The 22,703-nt window shown below is 32.2% G+C and overlaps 1 protein-coding gene across 7 annotated transcripts in view; it reads right to left on the bottom strand.

The window, feature by feature from the left end:
* LOC128155183 (mucin-5AC-like) overlaps window positions 1-22,703 on the bottom strand; it is a 148,572-nt gene that overhangs the window by 103,496 nt on the left and 22,373 nt on the right. For all 7 annotated transcript variants that reach the window (XM_052816780.1, XM_052816782.1, XM_052816779.1 and 4 more), the window contains exons 7-10: window positions 20,724-20,820; window positions 20,338-20,459; window positions 10,886-11,035; window positions 5,756-5,959 (exon numbers count right to left, since the gene is read on the bottom strand). In XM_052816780.1, coding sequence (XP_052672740.1) covers window positions 5,756-5,959; window positions 10,886-11,035; window positions 20,338-20,459; window positions 20,724-20,820 — 573 coding nt within the window. The remainder of the gene's footprint in view (window positions 1-5,755; window positions 5,960-10,885; window positions 11,036-20,337; window positions 20,460-20,723; window positions 20,821-22,703) is intronic.

Raw genomic sequence — 22,703 nt, forward strand, 5'->3', positions numbered from 1 at the left:
GTAAACAATTATACGTATCCGATCCCTTGCCCGCGGCCGAGGAAATAGGTCGCGGCTGGACTTATAAGCGAGCGGTCTACTGTTATCCAATAAACAAAATTTGTGTCTTGTTGTAATGCACACATGGCTTTATTCATGTAGCTGCAAACACAAAAAATTCCGATTTTAACGATATTAAAGTCAGTACAAGAATCAAAGTAATGAAAGTACTGAGAGACGGAGGCATCGTTGCGGAGGAGGTTAATCTATTAATTCCAAATATTGAAGAACCAACGGGAGTTGATTTTTATCGATAGATATTTATCTTAAATCAACGATATGTAATTTCGCATGCCAAGTAGTTTCTTTTCCGTAATTGAATAACGCATATTTTCATTATATGAATTTTCGGGCTTTTCCGACAATTTTAAGAATTCTAGGAAAATATCATATGAATCATGTTGTGTAATATTTTAAGATAGAATAAATTCCATCAAGTTATGTATCAGTAATGTAAGTATTTCTGCAAAATTATATAGATCCAAGCAATATTTAACTATAATAATATTCAATGCTTCAGAATGCATTACATCGAATTTATCGATTATTTTCGAGAACAAGGTCTTGTCAGCGGCGATGATCTGTGGTTAGGTCCAAACACAGTTTCACTTCCGGTTTGCCAGGGTTACTGCATAGGAGAGTTGATAAAAAATCAACTCCCCAAAATAATAATCGTTTTTTCTTCTTCAAATTTTAAGGTATACAATGTTTAGAGTATCAATTAAGAGTTTGCAATACTAAATACTACAGGACAGAAACTACTTTGCTAACATATTCATGCTCTTTTATGGAATATGCAAAATAAATCACAAACAAAAAAATTAATTTGTTAGTTAGTACTATACCTAATGATTCACAATGTACAGTAAAACTTGTTTAGTACGAACACAGATATAGCGAATTTTCGGATATAGCAAAGTTTTTTGAGTCCCCGGTAAAATTCTTAACAAATCTTTGCAAAATTTTACGGTTATAACGAATTCGGATAAAACGAATTTACAGATATGATTTGAGTCCCGTAGAGGTGAATAAAAACGAAATTTAAAACTTTTCAATTCAGAATCCGATTGTTAAAAGTATCAAAGTAATGCATATTTTTAAGCTTTAATTCGCAAAAAAGTAGTCTTTTAAAAAATACATGTATATAGTGAATTCGTTATAGTTATTTTTGCAAATTCGTTATACGGATATAACGAATTACGGATATAACGAAGTAAATCCACTGGTCCTTAGAACTTCGCTATAACCGAGTTTTACTGTATACTAAAATTTATGATATATAATCAATAAAAACTTTTAAACAGTGAACTTTTTCATTTTAAAAAAATCGTTCATGCTTAGAACCCCTAATGTTACATGTAGATAATACATGCATGATCTCAATCTCGCAAAGCTGTTGTTCTTTTTCTTTCGCAGAATGTACGTTTCGATTGTAGAGAGTGAGAAAAAGCGTTTCAAAAAGTTATAATATTGAAATATGAATCCCAATCGAATATTGCAATTTTTGCCGCTAGGTGGTGTCCGTCAAATCCACTATCGACGTCATATGTGAGCTGACCGGTAGCAATAGAGGAGGCGCATAGGGCCTCCGTCTAAAAACGATTATACCATTACCTATGAAGTAATGCTGTTTTTGGTATCGTAATTGAAAAATAAATAAATAGTATGACTGTCATTGAAATAAGGCGTTCTTTGTGGTCTTGTCTGTGTCATGAAATACTATTATTGTTGGAAAATAAAATTCAGTTATCAGACTGCAAACATGTCAAACCCACCACGTTGGGTGTACATTTACATAGCACAGACCGATTCGTTGTAGTCTAGGACACATGCTTCTCGTGTATATATGTTATCACACATTTGAATGTTGATTCATTCTTTGTTAAATCATTTTTATTTTCAATTATATTAGTAAACGATGCATCTAATCATTGATTAAATCAAAGTGCGTAAAATAAAGAAAAAAACCCTGCTATCAATGAATATAATGCAATGTTTTACAGTCGTACTAGTTGAAATGCAAATACATTCACCTGTGTCTATTTCTGACATTTTGCTGCTGAGAATTTAATGCATTACATTCCCTACTTCAACAAAATATAGGCGATATTCACAACATGATTATTCCAACACACACATCATAAGTATCTGTATTCTGTGATAATTTATTTAGCTAACAAAATATTAGAATCTTTTTATGAGAAAGAAAGAGAGAGAGAGAATGGTTGAAAGTAAAAGTTGAAATATATTTAAAGTTGAAATATAATTAAGGCAGCTTACATGTAAGAAGTACAATGTTACATGCTTGCGGTAGGTGCGGACACGATAAAACTAACCATTTTAAACAAGTTGAAGTTTTTTTATATTCAGGCCGTAAAAGACTAAGGGTCACACTATTGGTTTAACCTTTTTACAAAGGTAGTCTGATTCATAAAAAAGAATATTCAGTGCTGATTTTATTCTTTTATTAATTGGAATTTATTTTTTGTTATTGAAATTATATTCTGAAAGAATATGTGAGTTTTAAAAAAGTTCATGTACATTCGGTGAGTAAAAGTTTTGCTTGGATTCGGACAGTTTAAGATCGAGTAGAGGACAGTCAAATTATTAAAAATACTTCTTAGTAGATAAGGGAAATTTTCAAATCGAATGGGCTTTGCATATTCAGGCACACTCGAATATTTAATACATAAATTATATATACTTTAATAAAACGTCTGTATGCTTTATTATGTATTTGCTGTCTGATTAGGACTGTTCTTTCCCAAAAGAAGCGCTTGGCGATCGCGTAAAGAACGTTCTGTAAAGTACAACACCTGTTTGGAGTACATAATCATATGTATTTTATAAAAGCGGAATCGAGATGTTCCGGAGTCAAAAAACAAATCAAGTTTGCCAATTACGCAATAGCAGTTATCCAATGCTTATGATTGATAATTATACAAGATAAGTTAAATACATGTAAATAGGAATTTTATAGCACTACCCCTTGTTAAGAGCTTCCGTTTACTGCATTCATTTCTTTTATTAACGATTTTTGTGCATGCATTTTCTCGGTAATGGCTAAGATTTTGTTACACGGCCCCGATAAGAAGACCCCAAAATATATCTATCAAGGGCGGTCTAAATTTCAAACACTGGTTGCATTTATAACATTTAAGTTATTTTATGCAAATTGTATGTGCATGAAATGACAATTTTCCTGTAAAGTAACAAAAATTACATATTGTGAAATCTAAGTTTCTAAATTTATCATTAAAATTAATAATTTTAGACAGTCCATGCAATAAGTTTCTCTAGCCCAGTCTTTCGTTCAACAGCACTTAGATTGAACATATCAGCTTGGTTTGCAACAAGAGGGTGAAACGACCATGATATTTGACAGATTTGGCTAATGGGAGTTTAAAAGATATGGTTACAAAACACAAGTGCGATTATATCTTGTAGGAGAAAAAATTAATTAATCTACATTTGCCATAAATACAAAAGAATATCATAAGAATATTTAAATATTTAGTTCCGCCGAATATTTCCACTTCTCTTCATTGTTTGGTGCCTGATTTGAAATTATAACGTTTCGAGGTATAATGAGTGGATGACAAACGATTTCGGCAGTCTTACTCCTGCAGTTTTCTGAATCTCGGCCTGAAAAAAATGGGTCGAACTATAATCTTATTATTGCAAAAAATGCGTATTTATTTATAACAAGACTTAACAGAATAAACTTAAATAAGTTTCTACTTTGCATCTATATTCATAGATGTTTAAATCAATAGCAACGACAGAAAAATTGGTCGATAATTGAGCATTGATTATCTCGCAGAAGGCTGATCGATCGATAAATGGCCGGACTACGGGAGATAACTCTCACTAATTATAAGCATTCGGGGGTTTTTTTCCTCATCGCGGCGGTTTACAGAATAGACAGGATCCGGATTGCACAACATTTTTTAAACAAAAATGTTTGGAAAATATCAAGGGGCTGAATAATGTCGCCGGATTGGACAGCATGCCGGAATACACAACATCCGGATTCAACGAGTTTCAACATGTACATTATTTTTCATTGAAATATGGCTTAATTGACAGGGAAAATTACTGCAACGTATATTAAATTGCACACATACTTAGCATAACCATCATTTAAAACCTGTTTAATCTCCAAAATGATCTCCAATTCCATTCACAGCTGTTGTCATTCAAAATCACGTTAAACAAAATTTCAAATTTTTAGTCGATTTCTACTGCTATACATCTAAGGAATCTATTGATTTTATCATGTAATACGTTATTAGGATTTAAGGGGTCTATCGTCCAAAGTTGTGATCACCCATATATCATTTGATATTTGATATTTTATTCGATATCAAGAAAAGAGGGATTGCCTCTCAAATTAGGGGACCAGAGGGCTCTAAAGTCTTTACTGAGAGATTTTTTGTATCCAAGCAATGCAATGATTTTACCATGCAGTACATAATTAGAGGTTTTCAGAGGTCAACTGTCCGAAAAAATTAATTACCCATATATCAGAAAGGAAAAATCTTTGGAAATGCAGTATGAAAGCAAAGATGCTCAAAATGAGCCACAAAACAATATTCAACCTTTAAAATGTCGTTAAACAGCTCTTATAAGGAGATTAAGGATCGGCCCCAAAAACTTTCCTTCACATATATATCTCAGGAACGGTAATGAATTTCTAAACACTTGTTGAACAAAATGTGTTTAATTTAATATGAAGAAAAAGGGACTGTCTCCCCCAAATTAGGGATCAAGACGGGCCTAAAGTCTCTTATCTATATAATCATTTACTGAGTGATGTTTTGTAATAGGTTATAAAAGCAAAAGTAGGTATAATACGTTTATATATCCTAACAATATAATAATTTTCTCATGCGCTTCATGTACCTAACTAGGGATTTAAGGGGCCAGAGGTAAAAAAGTATAATCTTTTCTATCTCAATTGGAAGTAATGCAAGTATTTGAAAAAGCAACTTAAGAGAACTTATAAAAAGCATTACAGGAAAGCATTAGTACGCAACTCCTGTTTTGCTTTCAAAAATTAAAGTCGATGACGTCATATCACTTTCTAAAAATCGGACGGAAGACCTCCTCGTTGCTCGCAACGAGATCGTGTCTAGTTTATATTTAGTAATTGTGATTTCAAGTAAATTTTCCCTAGCTTATAGGAAAGAAATACATACTAATTAAGTATCTACAAATGATTTTTTCTTATTCAGCTTTGCAGCAATTCTCTTCGAAACTTTTAATTACATGTACCTTACATTCTGGTAACCCTTTATGCAAAGGTTGTTATAATTATTGTACACGATTTTCTTATCTACGTGACATATTTAGTAAAATTAACACATTCACTTGAGTTTTTACATGTACATTTGTAAGTATATATAAATAATATAAAGTAAATATTGAAAAATGTTTAACATACTATTAACTTTTTTGCAAACTTTCCCAAAAAGGAGTCGTTATTAATACTATTAAGTTATTCATATGTTAAAATAGAGGTTGTATTAGATGTAAGTGCAAACAATACCGTTATAATTGTAAATGAGGTTTATATGGTTTTAAAAAGGGAAATTATTAAAGGAATATGTTTTTAAAAGTATATACTGGGTATGTTTTTTCGTGAGAATAAGTTAATTTACTAATAGGCAAAAATAACTATGTTGCAAAGCACACTTGTAATACTTTTAATTACCTGTTGAAGGGTCCGTATGAGGAGCTGCTGTTGATACGACAGCTGTTGATTCTGCTGATGAAGCAGTGATTGTCGATGAGACAGATTGCACTGTTGCTGGTACGGATGTTGGTGTTGATTTTACAATTGTTTCTGTTGTTGTTCCTACATGTGCTGATGCTGCAGTTGTTTCGGTTGTTGGTGACTGCGTAGCTCCGAGGTCCACTGTGAACATTTATAACGTTATTAAAGACTTTCATTAAATTAAGCAAAGAGCAACATACATGTAGTGCAAATAACCCTGACCACTATAGCCCAGTAATCGCATCATCAAAGAAATCTATACTACTATATTGAAAAAATAGACTCGAATTTTTGGGCTTTAATACCGAGAAATCCGGAACGTACTGTCTTATGTTTTATACATTTTAAACATCATCGGTACTTGAAGATTAACAATTTGTTTTTATTTTTTCTCAATCAAGCTTCGCTAATTAATAATCAACGAAAATTTCTTTAAAAAATCCCGGAAATCATCTGGATTTTTTTAGATTTTACAATCTTGCGCATGCGCATTAGATTCAAGCTAAGTCACGGAAGGCACTTTAGTTTATGTTTCCACATTATCACATTTGCATGGATAAATTCAGTAATGATATTACAAATACATGTAAATTTTCATTGAAAATTTGTCATTTATTTTGTTCATCAAAGGAAGTGCGGGAGATAACTCTTACTCAGTGCATTTAAAATAAAAAATCCCGAGAGTTTCGAATGGCAATATGGTGTGTAAATTCGAAGGGAGTAAAAAACGTTTGTAAAAACGTTGGTTCAAAAATGTTGAATTCTTAATTAATATGAATTAAATTTTAGCTGAAAGATATTTACAGCTTCAAAATGGTTTGTTATGAATACAGTAAAACACGCTTATAACGAAGTCCCAAGGATGGGAAATTTTACTTCGTTATAAGCGTAATTCGTTATATCTGTCAAGTATACAACAAGAAATAAAGTCACGGGGAATGATAATCACTTCGCTGTAAGCGTCAATTCATTATAAGCGTGTTCGCTATAACCGTGTTTTACTGTAATTTAACTGTTATTTTCAATGCAACTTCATTAATTTTCTCCAAAATCATTTCGGAGCGATTCTGCAATTTTTTGCTACATTACGGGTATATGGGAGACATTTTAACTGTGGCGATCGATGGCCTGTCCCGAGACATTCTAACTAATCAGAGTGTAGTGAAATTAATAGCATTATTGTACTACATGCTTAAAGCTTGGTTATGTAAATGTCAACACTACGGTGTATTGATGAATCTAATTCGTAAATGTCCAATATCACATGCAAGGTCAACCCGTGCACGCACGGGTCAAAGTCTGGTAATTTTTTTAAACTACAAATCTTATGTGCTGTTTTGGTTTATCAAGAAGCAACCATGTTGAAGGACTAAATATTTTTCAGCGAAATGCAAGGTCGAAGTAACGAAAGAAGATACATGTAGATATGTATCTTGTATATGTCATCGGACCTATTCGAATACTTTTTGTCGCTTCCATATCATGGTTTAAACTTCATATAGTTCTGTGCGTCCATAGTTTTAGTGAAAAAAACATTTAAATGCGATTCTGGTTTTTCAAATGTTAAAAGTCGGATTAGTTTGATTTTAAATTTGAGTTAAATTGTATACCGTATTAAATGGGAAGGAAACTAAAACATGTTATAAAATAAATCAATTTATTGTAAATTGTATTTATTTTCAATTAAAACCACGGAACAATGAATAAATCAAGAAAAGCTATCGCTTGATTTTAATTTCCCGCCGCTATTGGAGCTGCCATTGAATTTTAAATCTATCATAATGACGTCACACCATCTTTTTCCGGTTTGTTTCATGATATTTGCTCTAAACATGCTAAAAATGACAAGTTTTTAAAATTTTAAAACAATAGGGATTTGAGACTGTTCTTTCATCTTTGACCTTTTTCTATTTGAAACCATCGTCAAACGGAGCATGTTTGTTGAAATCTCAAAGCGTAGAATAGAGTCGGTCTGTAGGAGAGATATCCGCGTAGTTGTGGAAATTGTCAACAGATGCCAAGTATCGTAGAAAATATGTGCCGTCGTTATTTCAACATGGTAATTCTGACTTTAGAGAACGTATTTTAAACATCCCAATTACATTTTATTACATGTATAACATACTTATTTAGTTATCAAGCGAAGAACTTGACTTGGAATTAAATTTTACTTGGTCATTTTCAACTTCAAATGATAGCAGATTAATTAAGAACTGACATTTATTTAATAAAAATGCACATATTTATGCATACGTGTATATATACTTTAGATTGACGTGTGGACGTAAAGATTATCAATTTTGTTCAGTCGATTACTTTAGTAACAAAAAAGGCATAAAACAGCGTTTTATTCAAAGCACTGTGTACCGGAATAGATGGTGTGACGTCAAAAAAATTATGTGTTTTGGTTTTTAATACAAAAGAGTTTTACATCTTATCAGCCTCCAATAATATATTTACAAAAATGTACCTAACATCAAACGTCCATTAAATTAATTATGTAGATTATTTTCAATAGAGCATGGCCACATGCGATAATTTAAACCATTTTATCAATATCATAAAGCATCATCCGAGTCATATCGTTCTAAGGTTTATGACAAGAAAGCCCATCATAATGACTTGTACAGACTTTTTCTAGATCTATTACTTTAATATTTTCAGCACCCATTGTCAATACATTGTTATTTTACAGAGAAATATATGTATCTTATTCATAAAGAATTTAATTTTAACAGCCAGCCCCTACTCCAAATAAAAAGCAAAAAGATTTCAAGCTGGTTTTTAGTGGTAGAATCAAGAAATAAACAGTAAGTTAAAGTGAACTTGGTTCGTCACGTGATCAAATCCCATGCTGCTCGTGGGACTCATCTTAGATTTGATCACGTACCAAGTTCATATCCCGATGAACTTTTAACATTGCTCTTTATTTCTTATATTCACGTTTGAGAAAGGCAACTCGTTCCCAATTATTGACATAACCGTTTTTTTTAACTGTAATGCAACCGTCAAACGACAAGCACGTGCGGTAATCATTGTGACGTCACTAAAAAGTTCACACAGCATTGAACATTTTAGCTATTCTATAAGTTCATATAAAGAAGACGATTTGAAAATGTAAATATGGTATTGTGTGAAAAGAACATGAAGTTTAATGACAAAAATTAAAAATTGTATTGTACTTATCAAACTGGATTACGAAAGCCCATTGAGCTCATTTTCGTACGTAAAAAAAATATTTTTTTCGTAACTTTTGCGAATAAACGTGTTACTTTCGCGAATAAACGCATTACTTTCGCGATATAACGCGTTACTTTCGTGATATATCTATCGCGAATCTTTCGCGATGTAACGCGAACCTTTCGCGAAAAAACGCAAAACTTAAATATGATATTGTCATTTCATACAAGAACCATAATGAAGAACAATGACTGAAACCAAACATATTAATTTGAAAAAAAAACCCAAAATAATCTTATTATATAAAGATGTTAATGAAATAAATGAAACCTTATACAAATTGATTTAGATTTAAACGTAGGAAATCTTTTAAATCTTAGTACTGATTTTCAAAAGACATAATGCATCGCGCTTCTCACAATCTAACTGGCGTTGTATTATCGAAAATGAGGCATCATCATATTTTAATTATAACAATTTTAATTCGGATTAAAAGTTTTATTAAGTATCATATGCATTGTAGAATTGAAAGGATATCATTGTTCAAATTGTTATAATATATGTTATATCGCCACAATATAAATTAATGTCTAGTTTAACATCAGAAAGATTAGTCAAGCTGTGAATTGAAATTTTTAAGCTATTGTACAAATCTATATGACGTAAATTCGTCCTCAAAATATACCACATGTCATTTGAAAATCGGTACTAAGATTTTAAATGTTACCGACGGTTGAATTTATATTGATTTTATAAGAAAAAGATAATCAATGAATGCCTGTTCGAACACAGAGTCGGCGAACAAATGAAAAATGATAAAAAGATGCTGTAACTTATTATTTACTTTGAACATATAACATCTAAAATGATTAAAAGTTTTATCAGATTTATTGATATCTATATGTGAAAAATATAATTTTGTCTTCATAAATCAACGTTACAAAGATATTATAATAATAATGAATAATAAAAACTTAAAATGTGTTTGTTTTCAATCGTTCATCTTCATAAGGGTTCTTGAATGAAATGACAATATTTATATAATCGTTTCGTGTTAATTCGCGAATATTACGCGTTATATTGCGAAATTTACAAAGTAACGCGTTATCTTGCGAAAGTTTTGCGTTTATTCGCGAAAGTTACGCGTTAATTCGCGAAAGTTACGCGTTTATTCGCAAATGTTTCGCGTTAATTCGCGAAAGTTTCGCAAAAGTTTCGCGTTTACTCGCGAAAGTTACGCGTTTTTTCCCGATTTTTTTTTTGTTACCTACGAAAATGAGCTCAATTGGCTTTCGTACTGGATGCTACATTTACAGTATCAAAAAAAAGTTTTTAGATTTCTCTTTCATTTGTTTAACATATACCTAAGGATTCTAAGGTTTCAACTGAAATAGAATTCTTACCCTGACATCACGAGTCTTATTTAAATCAAACTCATTGTTATAAGAATTATTTATTACTACCACAGGCACGTAGCATCGGGGGGGGGGGGGGGGCACCTTTTGGCGAAGCAAAGAATTTTCATAAATTTACAACAAAAAAAATGAATTAACAGAGTTGCCCCCTCCTCTCCCCCCCCCTTTTTTATGGGACCATGTGAAAAATTGATTTAAAAAGAATGAAATAAACAGTGGAATATTTTTTTGTTTGCTTGTCAAGATTTTTTGTATGAGTCTGGCCCCCCACTTTCAAAAACGATGCTACGTGCCTGTACCATCAATATTTGCTGCGCATTGTGACGGAGTGAAATATCGTGCAATATGATGATAAATTGTATAATCGATGATTTATTTTACGAACAAAATCTGTTGCATGAACGCGTCAACGAGCTGAAAACAATTAGCCCTTGAAAAGTTTGATTGTAGAGCTGCGATACTCTCTCTGTACCTTGAACGATTGTAACCCTGAAGCCATATCCCTCATCACGATCATCACTGGTAAAGTTGAGATGTGTTTCACCCCCGCTGGTATAACGTTCATTCGGTAGAAAAAGGCTCATTTTGTAGTTGGTACAGATATCGACAGGATCCGTATTGTCTGCAAATCAACCAAACAAATTATATTAGATTGACGTATTCATTTATAATATCAAAATTCTTTACATAAATCTATAAACTTAAAAAAAGGTTGAGAATGTTAAGGATATTACGTGAGAGTAAAAGACATGTTTTATCAGTCAATATAGCATTGAATCATATTTTTTTGAAAGAATCAGTCTCATAACTGTAGCGGTGTGTGCAAACAAATTGAGTAACGCGCGTTAGCGCGTTATGAAAATTTATTACAATATTAAATTTACGATAAAATTTACAATATCTCGTATGGGTTTATTTTATTATGTTTTTCGGAAACTTGATGCGGAAACTTCTGCAATCACTAAAACTTTGTCTCCAAAGTAATTTTAAACGGCCATTTTTAAATATAAATTTTCGATTTTGTACCATAACAACTGGTCCCAATAACAACGTTTTAAGATTGTCTTGCATCTTAATTCACCACAGGGTATCAAAATACGAAATCTATATACGAAAAAAACGATGACTAATCGATGCCAACAAATATTTATATTGACATAGAATTGATATTTAGGTTTTTTGGAAAGATTAATCCACTAAAAAGCTTTGATGGTCCTTTATCAAAGATGTAAGAATTGAATTAATCCACTGAATAATTTAAGTTGGGCGGATGGTCTACAAATTAACCATCAAATCTATCTGAAATATTAAGATATGATTTGTTTAGCTTTAAACTATTATTGATTAAAGAAAAAAATCCATGTTTTCTACATTTTGCTATATTCCTTTATTTTTCTATCTTCCTCTAAAAGAATATATACAGTCTAAAAATGACAACGACCATCAAGCAATTTTAAAAAAGCAATATAAGGGTCATGATGACACACTTGAATTGTCTTAAGCTCTACGGGAAAATTTGGCTTGATACGTTGAAGAACATTAGTTTTTTTTTACCAACCCCCCACCTCCCGCTGATTATTATGTTCTTAGGTATTGTAATAGATACAGATAATATGATTATTAGAATTCCTAATGACAAAATACTGACTTTAGAAACAGCAATCTTAAAAATGTTACAAAAAGAAAAAGTTACTCTTGGAAAGTTACAATCACTAGTAGGTTCTCTTAACTTTTGCTCAAATGCAGTTCCATCAGCTAGAGCATTCAATAGAAGATTTTGTGATGCTATATGCGGAATTAAGCACTCCAGTCATTTCATTAGAGTTACGTCTGGGATGAGATCAGGTCTTTGTGTGTGGCTAAATTTTATACACAAGTACAACGGTAGCTTAAATTTCATGAATGCCAATTGGTTATCAAACGACCAACTACATCTTTACTGATTGCGCAGACAATCATCAGTTTGGTTGTGGTGTCTACTTCAATGGACAGTGGGCTTATTTTGAATGGCCCGCCTGCTGGAAAGACCTTGACATTATGTCAGATATAACTTTTTTGGAATTAGTGCCAATTGTTCTTGCAGTTGATTTTTTAAAGACTAAATTTTGTGACAAAAAGATTTTATTTCACACCGACAACAAAGCTTCTTTTTCTATTTTAAACAAAACATCGTCAGTCAGTTAGGGTTATGGAATTGGTTCGGCTTTTAGTTTTACATTCCATGATTCACAATATCTACTTTAAAGCTTGTCACATTGTTTGTTATAACAATGCTATTGCCGATTCTATTTCACGCAAACAGTGAACCAGATTTCGAGCTCATGCCCCAAAATCCAGGTCACACCCGATCCAGATTCCAGAAGATTTTATAGAAATGATCTCGAAGCTGAAATAAAACGCTTAAAGATTAATTCAATAGCACCAAAAAAAATTCTTACTCATCTTGTCTAAGAAGTTTTGAGCAATTCAGGCTGTTATACGAACTCAATTTAATTTGGCCTCCCCCTGTTTCACACGTTTGCAGTTGTATTAATCATCTATCGCTTAAAGGTTTAGCCCATGCTACTATTTCTTCTTATATACCCGGTATTGGTTTTCAATGCAAACTAGTACATGTAGGAGCCTCGGACAATTCTCAAATTGTTTTAGTCAGAAAATTACTGTAAGGAATCAAAAGGTCAAAACATTTAAAAGATTGCAGACTTCCGATTTCAAAAAAACATTCTCGAACAACTTATTAATGTAACATCATTAGTATGCTCGTCAATGTTTTAAACTATCCTTTTTCATCGGCATTTTCTTTGGCTTATCATGGTTTCCTTCGAGTTGGTGAATTTACTGCTAATTCAAAAGGCAAAAATCAAATCATTCGTATTGAACATTTTAAATTTAAAACAAATCACAAATCGGGAGAGCATTACATAGAGTTAAAAATTCATTTCTCTAAAACTGATCAGTCAGGAAAGGGAGTATTGATAACGTTGGAGCCAGCAAAAAACTCTATATGTCCTGTATTATGGTTGAAAAAATATCTGTCAATCAGACCAAATGTTAGTGGGCAGCTATTCATGCATTTGAACGGCAGTCCCCTTACAAGATTTTAATTCTGCTCAATATTAAATAAATCTCTAGAAGTTGCAGGTCTTCCAAAATGCCGTTACAAATCTCATTCCTTCGTATTGGGGCGGCTTCAGATAGTTTCTCTTACGGGCATTCAGAATCAGAAATTAAAAAACAAGGTAGATGGAGTACCAATGCTTTTCAGAATTATATTAGACTTCAGTAAAGTATAGAATCATGTCTAATATTTTTATATAGGTATCGGAAAAGTTGTTTGAATCGTTGGTTCATCGATTATTAAATGGGCATTCTTCTACGCCAAAAACTCCATAGATGGTGTGCATTTAGGATTAGAAATACATAACTACAGTTTATTTTGGCAAGGTAAAGGAGGAATGAATAGGTTCGGCATTATTCCAAAAATAAAGCTTTTATTAAGGTATGAATCTCCTCCAGAAATCTTAGTTATTCACTGTGGTGCTAATGATATAGGCAATATCCCACTTCTACGTTTCGTGCAACTATGCAATCTACAATTACAGAATTGAATCGAATCATTCCCAGTACAACTATAGGGTGGTCAAATATGTTGCCAATAATGTCATGGCGTTTCAGCTCCGACGTTAAATGTCAAAATCTTGCTGCCATTAGACTTAACAATTTTATGAATCGTTTAGTCTCGGTAAATGGTGGGTTCTTTATTAATTACCCATAAATTACGTGGCGTGCAAAAGAGATGTTTCGTAGTAATGGTGTTCATCTGTCCAACATTGGTAATTGTGTATAACTATTTAACTTACAAAGGGCTTTGCAGCAAATGTGTTTTCCGGGAAAATATATTAACTAGTTTGACTTTGCTTGTGGCCACACCTACATAAGTATATATACACACACACACACACACACACACACACACACACACACACATATATATATATATATATATATATATATATATATATATATATATATATATATATATATATATATATGTGTGTGTGTGTTAAGAGTCTCTCATTCCACCAAACTTTGTTGGCGGTGGTTGTCTTTTCAATAGACAACCGTTTAGTGCTTTTTCGAGACGCATATTATCTAATTTAGATAGCTTACAACTTCTGCTGAGTATCTACCCAGTACCAGTATGAAGATTGTCATAGTTTATAAGTATTATATGAAACTTCTATAAGAATAAGGTTATAAAGATAATGTTTATAAGGTTATAAGGATAATGTTTATAAGGTTAGAAGGATAAGGATTATAAGGGTCAATATGTTATAAGGATAAGGATTATAAGGGTAAATATGCTGTAACATTGTATACAAAAATACGTATGTGAATTTTATATATACTATATTATGTAGGTCGTGGCCATAATCGCCAAAATATATAGAATAAAACGTTACACTTGTCTTCATTGTCTATAATAATAAGATTTATTTAGAATATAAAATATATCAAATTATTATAGCATTATTTTTTTTTTGGCTTGACTCATGTTTAGCGCCATAATTTTCATAATGGAATACCTTACATGACGTCGTTCTGTTTATATTTGACGTCATCACACTCCTAGCTGTTGAATTCGAGAGGTGGGTGCAATTTTATCCCACCCTCCCTCCCTCCCTAACCCCGTTTTTAATAGTAGTTATATGTATATCTTTATATGAAATGATTCATTATATTAAAAATGTTATTTAATGTTACATATAACTATACTGGCGTGCAAACATTTCTCGCCGAGCACCATTTCTCGCCAGTGTGACATCATTTTATCAACACATTTATGTCTTACGGTGCGACCGTTGGGGCGAGCGCAGCATGTGATCAAATAATGAATTATGATAAATCAATAAAAATAAAAGTATCAACGTAACTTAAATGAATTTGAATGCAAAATAAAATATAAACATGCATGCCTATTTTTTCTAGTAAATTTTCATTATTCATAATTTATAAGATTGTTTATTTATTCAAATAGAATTTATCTCAGTTTTTACAATGTTTTTGAATAATAAAGATTTTAAAATAATGTTTATTGCAGTTTATTTCCTCTTTTCTTGCAGCAGACATTTTTCTTAAACTTGCATATAAAAATTTGACTTATCATAGAGTCCCCCCCCCCGTTTAAAAAATATATAATTTACGTATAAAAAAAAATGCTGATCATATAAGAAAAACGGTTGTGGACCCCCCCCCCCCCCATGGGAGGATGTAATAAATGTGAAAATAAAGATACCATTGAGCAGTTAAAGAGCTAAATGCATACTACGCACTCACCATTCCTCACCCGGATTAGAATTTCCCTGATTTTGAGAATTTCTTTTTATTTTGCTTGTAAATATTTTTTGAATGATGCTGCCGCGCCCCCTTTTAAAAAACGTTCCTAGAAATTAATTGCTGTAAATATATAGTGAATATAATAAATGTGAGCATTCATCCAAATGAAAGCAAGTTACAACTGTTTCCTATTTAAAAAAAAATGTCCCCATTCGTTAGCTTTGCAAGATTTTGAGAAGATTTTGGTATTTATATTCCAGCAGATTTACAATAACTACTCAGAGTAATTTCCCCTTATTGTGATGTCAAAGTTCACGTCGGTCAAGTGTCGTCTGTCTCTTTGAAAAAACCCCGAAAAAAAAATAAGTGAAATATACTGTTTTGTTTACTTAAAAAGCATGATATTCTTGAAACTACACAATTTTATCTGTTTCTCAAAAGTTTTACTTTGATTCTCGCGAGAAGGAATCAAGTCTAGTGAGATCGTCCGACATTGATAAATTGCATTAATATATTGTGGGTCGAAATTTACTGACGCCGAAAAATTCTGTGGGGTCAATGTGCAAGAAATTGTGACGTCACTCGAAGGAACGACAACTCTGTTAGTCTTATGTAATGGAATTATTTAGTTTACAATGCATGATGTATATAGTCTTTTATCTTGTTCTCGTGAGAGTGTGAAATGGGAAACCATATTTACAGGGAATTACTGGGACGATTAAAACGAGGCATTACTGGTCCGATTTACTGACGCCAAAAATATCCGTTGAATGAATGTGCAACTAGTCCTAATTTTCTATTCACACACGTCTTGCCGGTAGAGCTCGCTTCGCGCCGGCGATCTGCGCTTGCTGAAGTCACAATGTACTGGCGAGAAATGTTACTCGGCGAGAAATGGTCGCATGTCAGTATCAGTTATGTCATTCGCTCATTTTATGCCGTAGATTAAATGCTATTTTCAGATAGCCAGGACATTGAAAGCCAACAGTTTAAGTGTGTGATCAGTAAGTGACTTTGTGCAGAGACTTGCAGTGATTTGTGAGTGGCATTTTGAAGAGACTTGCTGTTCATCTTTGAATAACAATAATTCAAAGACCTTTTTTCTAATTTCGTCACGACCCACATGTCATAATGAGGTAGCGCTTATTCGAGACGCATTTTATCTAATTTAGATAGCTTGCAACTTCTGCTGAGTATCTGCTCACCCAGAAACAGTATAAATGGTGTCATAGTTTATTAGTATTATAAAACTTCTATAAGGATAAGGTTTATAAGGTTATAAGGATATGGTTGTAACGATAAGGATTATAAGGGTCAATATGTTATATATATGTATATGGATTACCGGTATAAGGGTAAATATGCTAACATTGTATACAAAAATGCATATGAGAACACATCTTTGTCAGTGTGAATAGCTTTAATCGCTTTATATTTTAATAACTTACAGTTACAGTGAATTTTGATCTTTTTGCTGGTTTGTGGCCCTGTCTTTGCAGTTAATAAAATAGGTGATTCCTACTTCAAAAGAGGATAATGTATAAATGACGAAATTAAGCAGATCGGACAGAACTCGTTTATATATCATGTGACATTGTTTATCGCCAAAATATCACCTGCTAAGGGAAAACTAAATGTACAGAAATATCATCTGTTGAAAACGTAACTTACAAATAATGCTTTCGCAAAATTAATGGCATATAAATTCACATCGAACAAGCTTACCAATATGAATGTCGCGTATCAAGCGTAGTGCAGATATTTAATATTATAAAAGCTTAATCGAGTTCACACAGCGTTAATTAAAGCATCAGTTATTATGAGGAAAGCAATTTAGTCCTTTCAATTACATGTATATACAATGACTAGGTGTGTTTCTCATCATCCTTTCTACTTGGACAAAACAAAATGACAGAAGAAAACACGTGTTAAACTTAACATTTATTTACCAAAAAAAACTATTTTTATACCCCCCGCAAACAAAGTTTTTTTTTTTTTTTGGGGGGGGGGGGGTATATAGGAATCACCTTGTCCGTCCGTCCGTCTGTCAGTCTGTCCGTCCGTCTGTCTGTGCAATCGTGTCCGGTCCATATCTTTCTTATGGAGAAACATTGGAAGTTCTTACTTCACACAAAGATTGCTTATGACCTAAGGGTGTGTCATGACCTTAACCCAAGGTCATTCGGGCAAGGTCAAGAACACTGGCAGAAAAAATGCAAAATTCGTGTCCGGTCCTCATCTTTCTTATGGAGAAACATTGGAAGTTCTTACTTCGCACAAAGATTGCTTATGACCTAAGGGTGTGTCATGACCTTGACCTAAGGTCATTCGGGCAAGGTCAAGGTCACTGGCAGAAAAAATGCATAATTCGTGTCTGGTCCAGATCTTTCTTATGGAGAAACATTGGAAGTTCTTACTTCACACAAAGATTGCTTATGACCTAAGGGTGTGTCATGACCTTGATACAAGGTAATTAGGTCAAGGTCACTGGTAGGAAAAAATGCAAAATTTGTGTCTGGTCCATATCTTCCCTATTGAGAAGCACACCTAGTTATTGTGTCTATCGCACTCCTGTTGCAAGAACAACATCTTACTTCAATAGTTTTATACCATCTAAAATTATATTGTGGAACAATCTACCTCAAAATACAAAAAATATAACTACAGTTTCAGCATTTAAGAACAGCCTCAAAAATATTAATAGTAAAAAACTGTATATGCATAAATTATTTAACCATGGCAAAAGATTAGAAAATATTTGGCATTGTCAGTTGAAAAATAACAGTAGTAACTTAAATGCTGACCTTTACTCACACCACCTTATTGCTTCTCCACTATGTCAGAAGTGCTTTCTTGAAGTGGAAGACTCTAAACATTATTTCTTACACTGTCCATCATATGCCTCCCAAAGAAAATCTCTATTTGATTATATGAACGACAATTCCATACCAATCACAATTAAGAATCTACTTTTTGGAAGTGATAAACTAACATTTCAAAATAACTTACTATTATTTGATAACATTCATTTTTACATAAAAAGTACAAACAGATTTAAGTAAATGTATAGGTAAAAATGTACACATTGTATGAAAAATGTATCAAAATGGGTACAACTGACTTTCCTTACACTCCTTTCTTTTCATTTTTTATTGCTTATTAGTTCACCCCCTCCCCCTCCCACCCCATCCCCCCAAACTTTCCATTTTTTCTACTCTGTTATTAATTTTTGTTTTGTTTTTATTACATGTTTTTTCTTTTCTTTCTCATTTTTTCTCTACACTACATATACTTTTTTATTTTCAACCTTAGCAATTAACCATTATTTTTCTTTTTTTTTATTTTCATTTTCCTATCATAAGCTATTTGTTTTGTTAATTTTTTTGCACTGTACCTCCTTCCAATGCTATTTATAATATTAATCTATTATACACAATTCTATTGCAATATATATGTATATATATCTTATATAAAATTATATAATTACTCATATTATACCTTGACTACAGGAGAGAACATTAATAGGCACTGTGCCTGCTGTTCAATCCATTTCAATGTACCGGTATTTATATACTTTAATAAAATATTTCTTAAATTAAATCTTCCCTATTGAGATGCATTGAATGTTCTAAATTCACACAAACATTGCTTATGACCCAAGGGAATGTCATGACCTTGACCCAAGGTCAATTAAGGAAGTTTAAGGCCATTGTTTCAAAAATGCTAATTTCTGTCTGCGTCATGTCTTGTATAAATGGAAATATTAGAAGCTAAAATTTGACACAGAGCTTGCTCTTCTCAGGCCACATAAAATTATTTTTAGAATTTCATTCCCGTCTCTCTGAAAATGGCCTGCCCCGATGAAATTTTTGTTGGGGGAAAAAATATACGTAAAAAAATTTGGGAAAACAGCGGGCTCAGTATACCGATAATTAAAACTGTTTAAATATTAAATGGCTGCTTGACATGTGGATTTCGTTTGATAAGAGTCATGGATGTTAACGGAAGGATGCAAATGTCCTCATGCATTAACAGTTAACTTAAAATAAAATGGAATTAAAGGATAGAAATTGGTTTGTTTCCTCCTATTAGCATTAACAGTTTTAAAAAAAGACAGCAGTTATTATTTATAGAAAATGGACAGTGAAATAGATTCATCCAATATTTTCTATAATAGCAAAAAAACGTGCGTTTTGATTGTTTTCTTAGCGGGGGGTATCAATTGTGAGCTTGCTCACAGTACCTCTAGTTTAGTCATGAAATATATTTTAATCGTTTAGCTTAATTTAAAAGTATCTTGCATAAATGTTTATGTTTTATGTTAAATAAAAAGTTTAAATAAGAGGTTGAAATACATTTTTATTATCTAAGTTGACATGGAAGTGAACAGACACGATACATGACCAAAGGTTATATTAAACATTAGGATGTAGGGGGTATTATGAAAATACACCATCAGTACAATACTTTGTAATGAAAAATGTCGGAAATGTGTCTGAGTATTTTGAAATAAATTTACACAGTCATGTAATAACAACTCTTTAGAATTTTGTTGAATAAAACAAATATAATCAAGATAAAACTTACATAATCCTAATTGTATCTTATCATAGCATCCATTATAATAGTCCAAACTGATTACATCGAATGTCAAAGAAAGTCCTTTACTGGAATCATGTGGGCTTATAGTGTATCTGCAATCACTGAATCTATCAACAAACAATTAGTATTTTACTGAGCACCAATGTATAAATAAATACAGTTTGATATAAACGATTTTTTTTACAGTTAAGGTATAAATACATGAACTCGACAGAATATTGATGCAGAACATTAATAGTTCACTGAAAACGAGCAAAAACTTGTATGTAAGACTATATCAATTTATGATTTTCGAGTTTGTACTACTGACAATTTTGAAGTACATGTATTAAAATTGCCTAAGCAATGTTTTGTCAATTTTGAATACTTACGTTGGGTACTTGTTCGGAAAGCCTGGAGATGTGATAGTCACCGGTGATGAACCAACGGAAACAATGATGGGTGATGGACTGGACGTAGGGCATCTTGCTACATGTAAGGAAAGAACAGAGACACTCCTTCAAATGGACTACATGACGTACAGTGTTTTTTATTTAAGGTTGCTCACTTCACCGTAAAATATTTTCTCAAATCAGCAGAAAATTACTTGGTTATGATAGATATCATAACGGATAAGAAGTATTTAAGTCTAATAGGTAAAAAATGTGCAATTTTTAATGAAAAATTACATTTTTAAAAATTTAATTCAGTTAACATGAACAAAAGCTCCAGGCGGATTCGAACTCATGGTCTGCGGTTCAGAGGCCCAATACTTTAACCACTGAGCTACGACGATATACACCCTAATCGAACGATATAAACAGTTTAACAAAACATTTAAATCGCCATCTTGTGACATGACGTCTTAAAAAGTGTAAGTGTAGGTGTAATGGGGTACCTTAAAGAACATATAATCTAGATTTGATATTTTTTTTTGGGGGGGGGGAGGGGGAATGAAATAATTTATGTTAATGCACCAACATATTGTTTCATAGATATTTGTTATGTTATTTAATTGTTTATATTGATATTGTACACCGCCAAAGGTTCTCCTCTGCTGTCAATATTTCATGTTATACACATCTACATATATTTTATTTCGATTTTAAACTAGATGTGTCGTTACGCCACAAATGCCCCCGCAGGTGACCAAAATTTAAAATGCCAAATTTAGTGTAACATTTGTTTGCTCGCTAATGTTATAAGTCCCTGAAAAATTACTCATTTGTTTTATTTCAAGAACTCTGTCAAAAATCATGGGACTGGAACCAAGTTCAAACTTAACCTGTATTTTCTAATAAGTTAACCTTATATGAAATATAAACTTTACATATATGCATTACTTCAAAAGTTACAGAACAGAAACTACGAATTTCCCATTTTTTCAAAAGTTTAAGAGGCATAACTCTGTCAAAAATCATCGAACCTGAATTAAATTTTGGACTGTGTTTTCTTTATATATATATATATATATATATATATATATATATATATATATATATATATATATATATATATATATATATATATATATATATATATGAAAAATCAGCTTTATATATGCATCCCTTAAAAGTTAAATATCGAAAAACTGTGAAGTTCAAAAGGCAGAACTCTGTCAAAAATCATCGGACTGGAATTAAATCCGATCTCAATTTGTATATTTATACAATGTAAGATACATCCGCAGATCAAATTTGAGTTGAATGTGTGCAACGGTTATGAGATTATGATATGAAAGTGAATTTCCCATTTTTTTCAAAGTTCAAAAGGCATAACTCTGTCAAAATAGAAATCATGATAGATAAACAACTGTAATAATATTAGTGTTCTGAAGAACACCCTAAAGTCAGTTTCGATGACGCCAAATAATTTCAATCTCTTCAACTTCATGTATAATTATTGACTTAGTAATGATGTTAGTAATTAACAAGAAACGTTTGTGAAACACTTATGCCCCCCTTGGAAACATCTACGAAGAAAATGAACGGAAACTGCAAATAATTGGAATTTTTCTAAGTCAAAGGGGCATAACTCTGTCGAAACTTGCTCGAACGTACACAAAATCGAACTTAATCTCGATATTATATTTCATGTGTATACAAAAAGTCATTTCAATACGTGCAACCTCTGCGAAGAAAATGAACGGATACTATTTGTGGACCGACCGACCGGCAGACAGGCGGACAGATAGACAGACAGACATACAGCAGCAAAGCAATATGCCCTCCCTTCTTTGAAGGGGGGATAATAAGCTGATATAAATGTTTTTCGACAAAATTATTTAAAGCAGTCCATGTAAAGCTAAGGTGAATGAAACAATATTATTCCATTTATAATTGCTATCAATAGTACATGTTCAAAAGCGTGTG

The sequence above is a fragment of the Crassostrea angulata genome, chromosome 7 (assembly GCF_025612915.1).
Source record: "Crassostrea angulata isolate pt1a10 chromosome 7, ASM2561291v2, whole genome shotgun sequence".
Taxonomy (NCBI): Eukaryota; Metazoa; Mollusca; class Bivalvia; order Ostreida; family Ostreidae; genus Magallana; species Magallana angulata.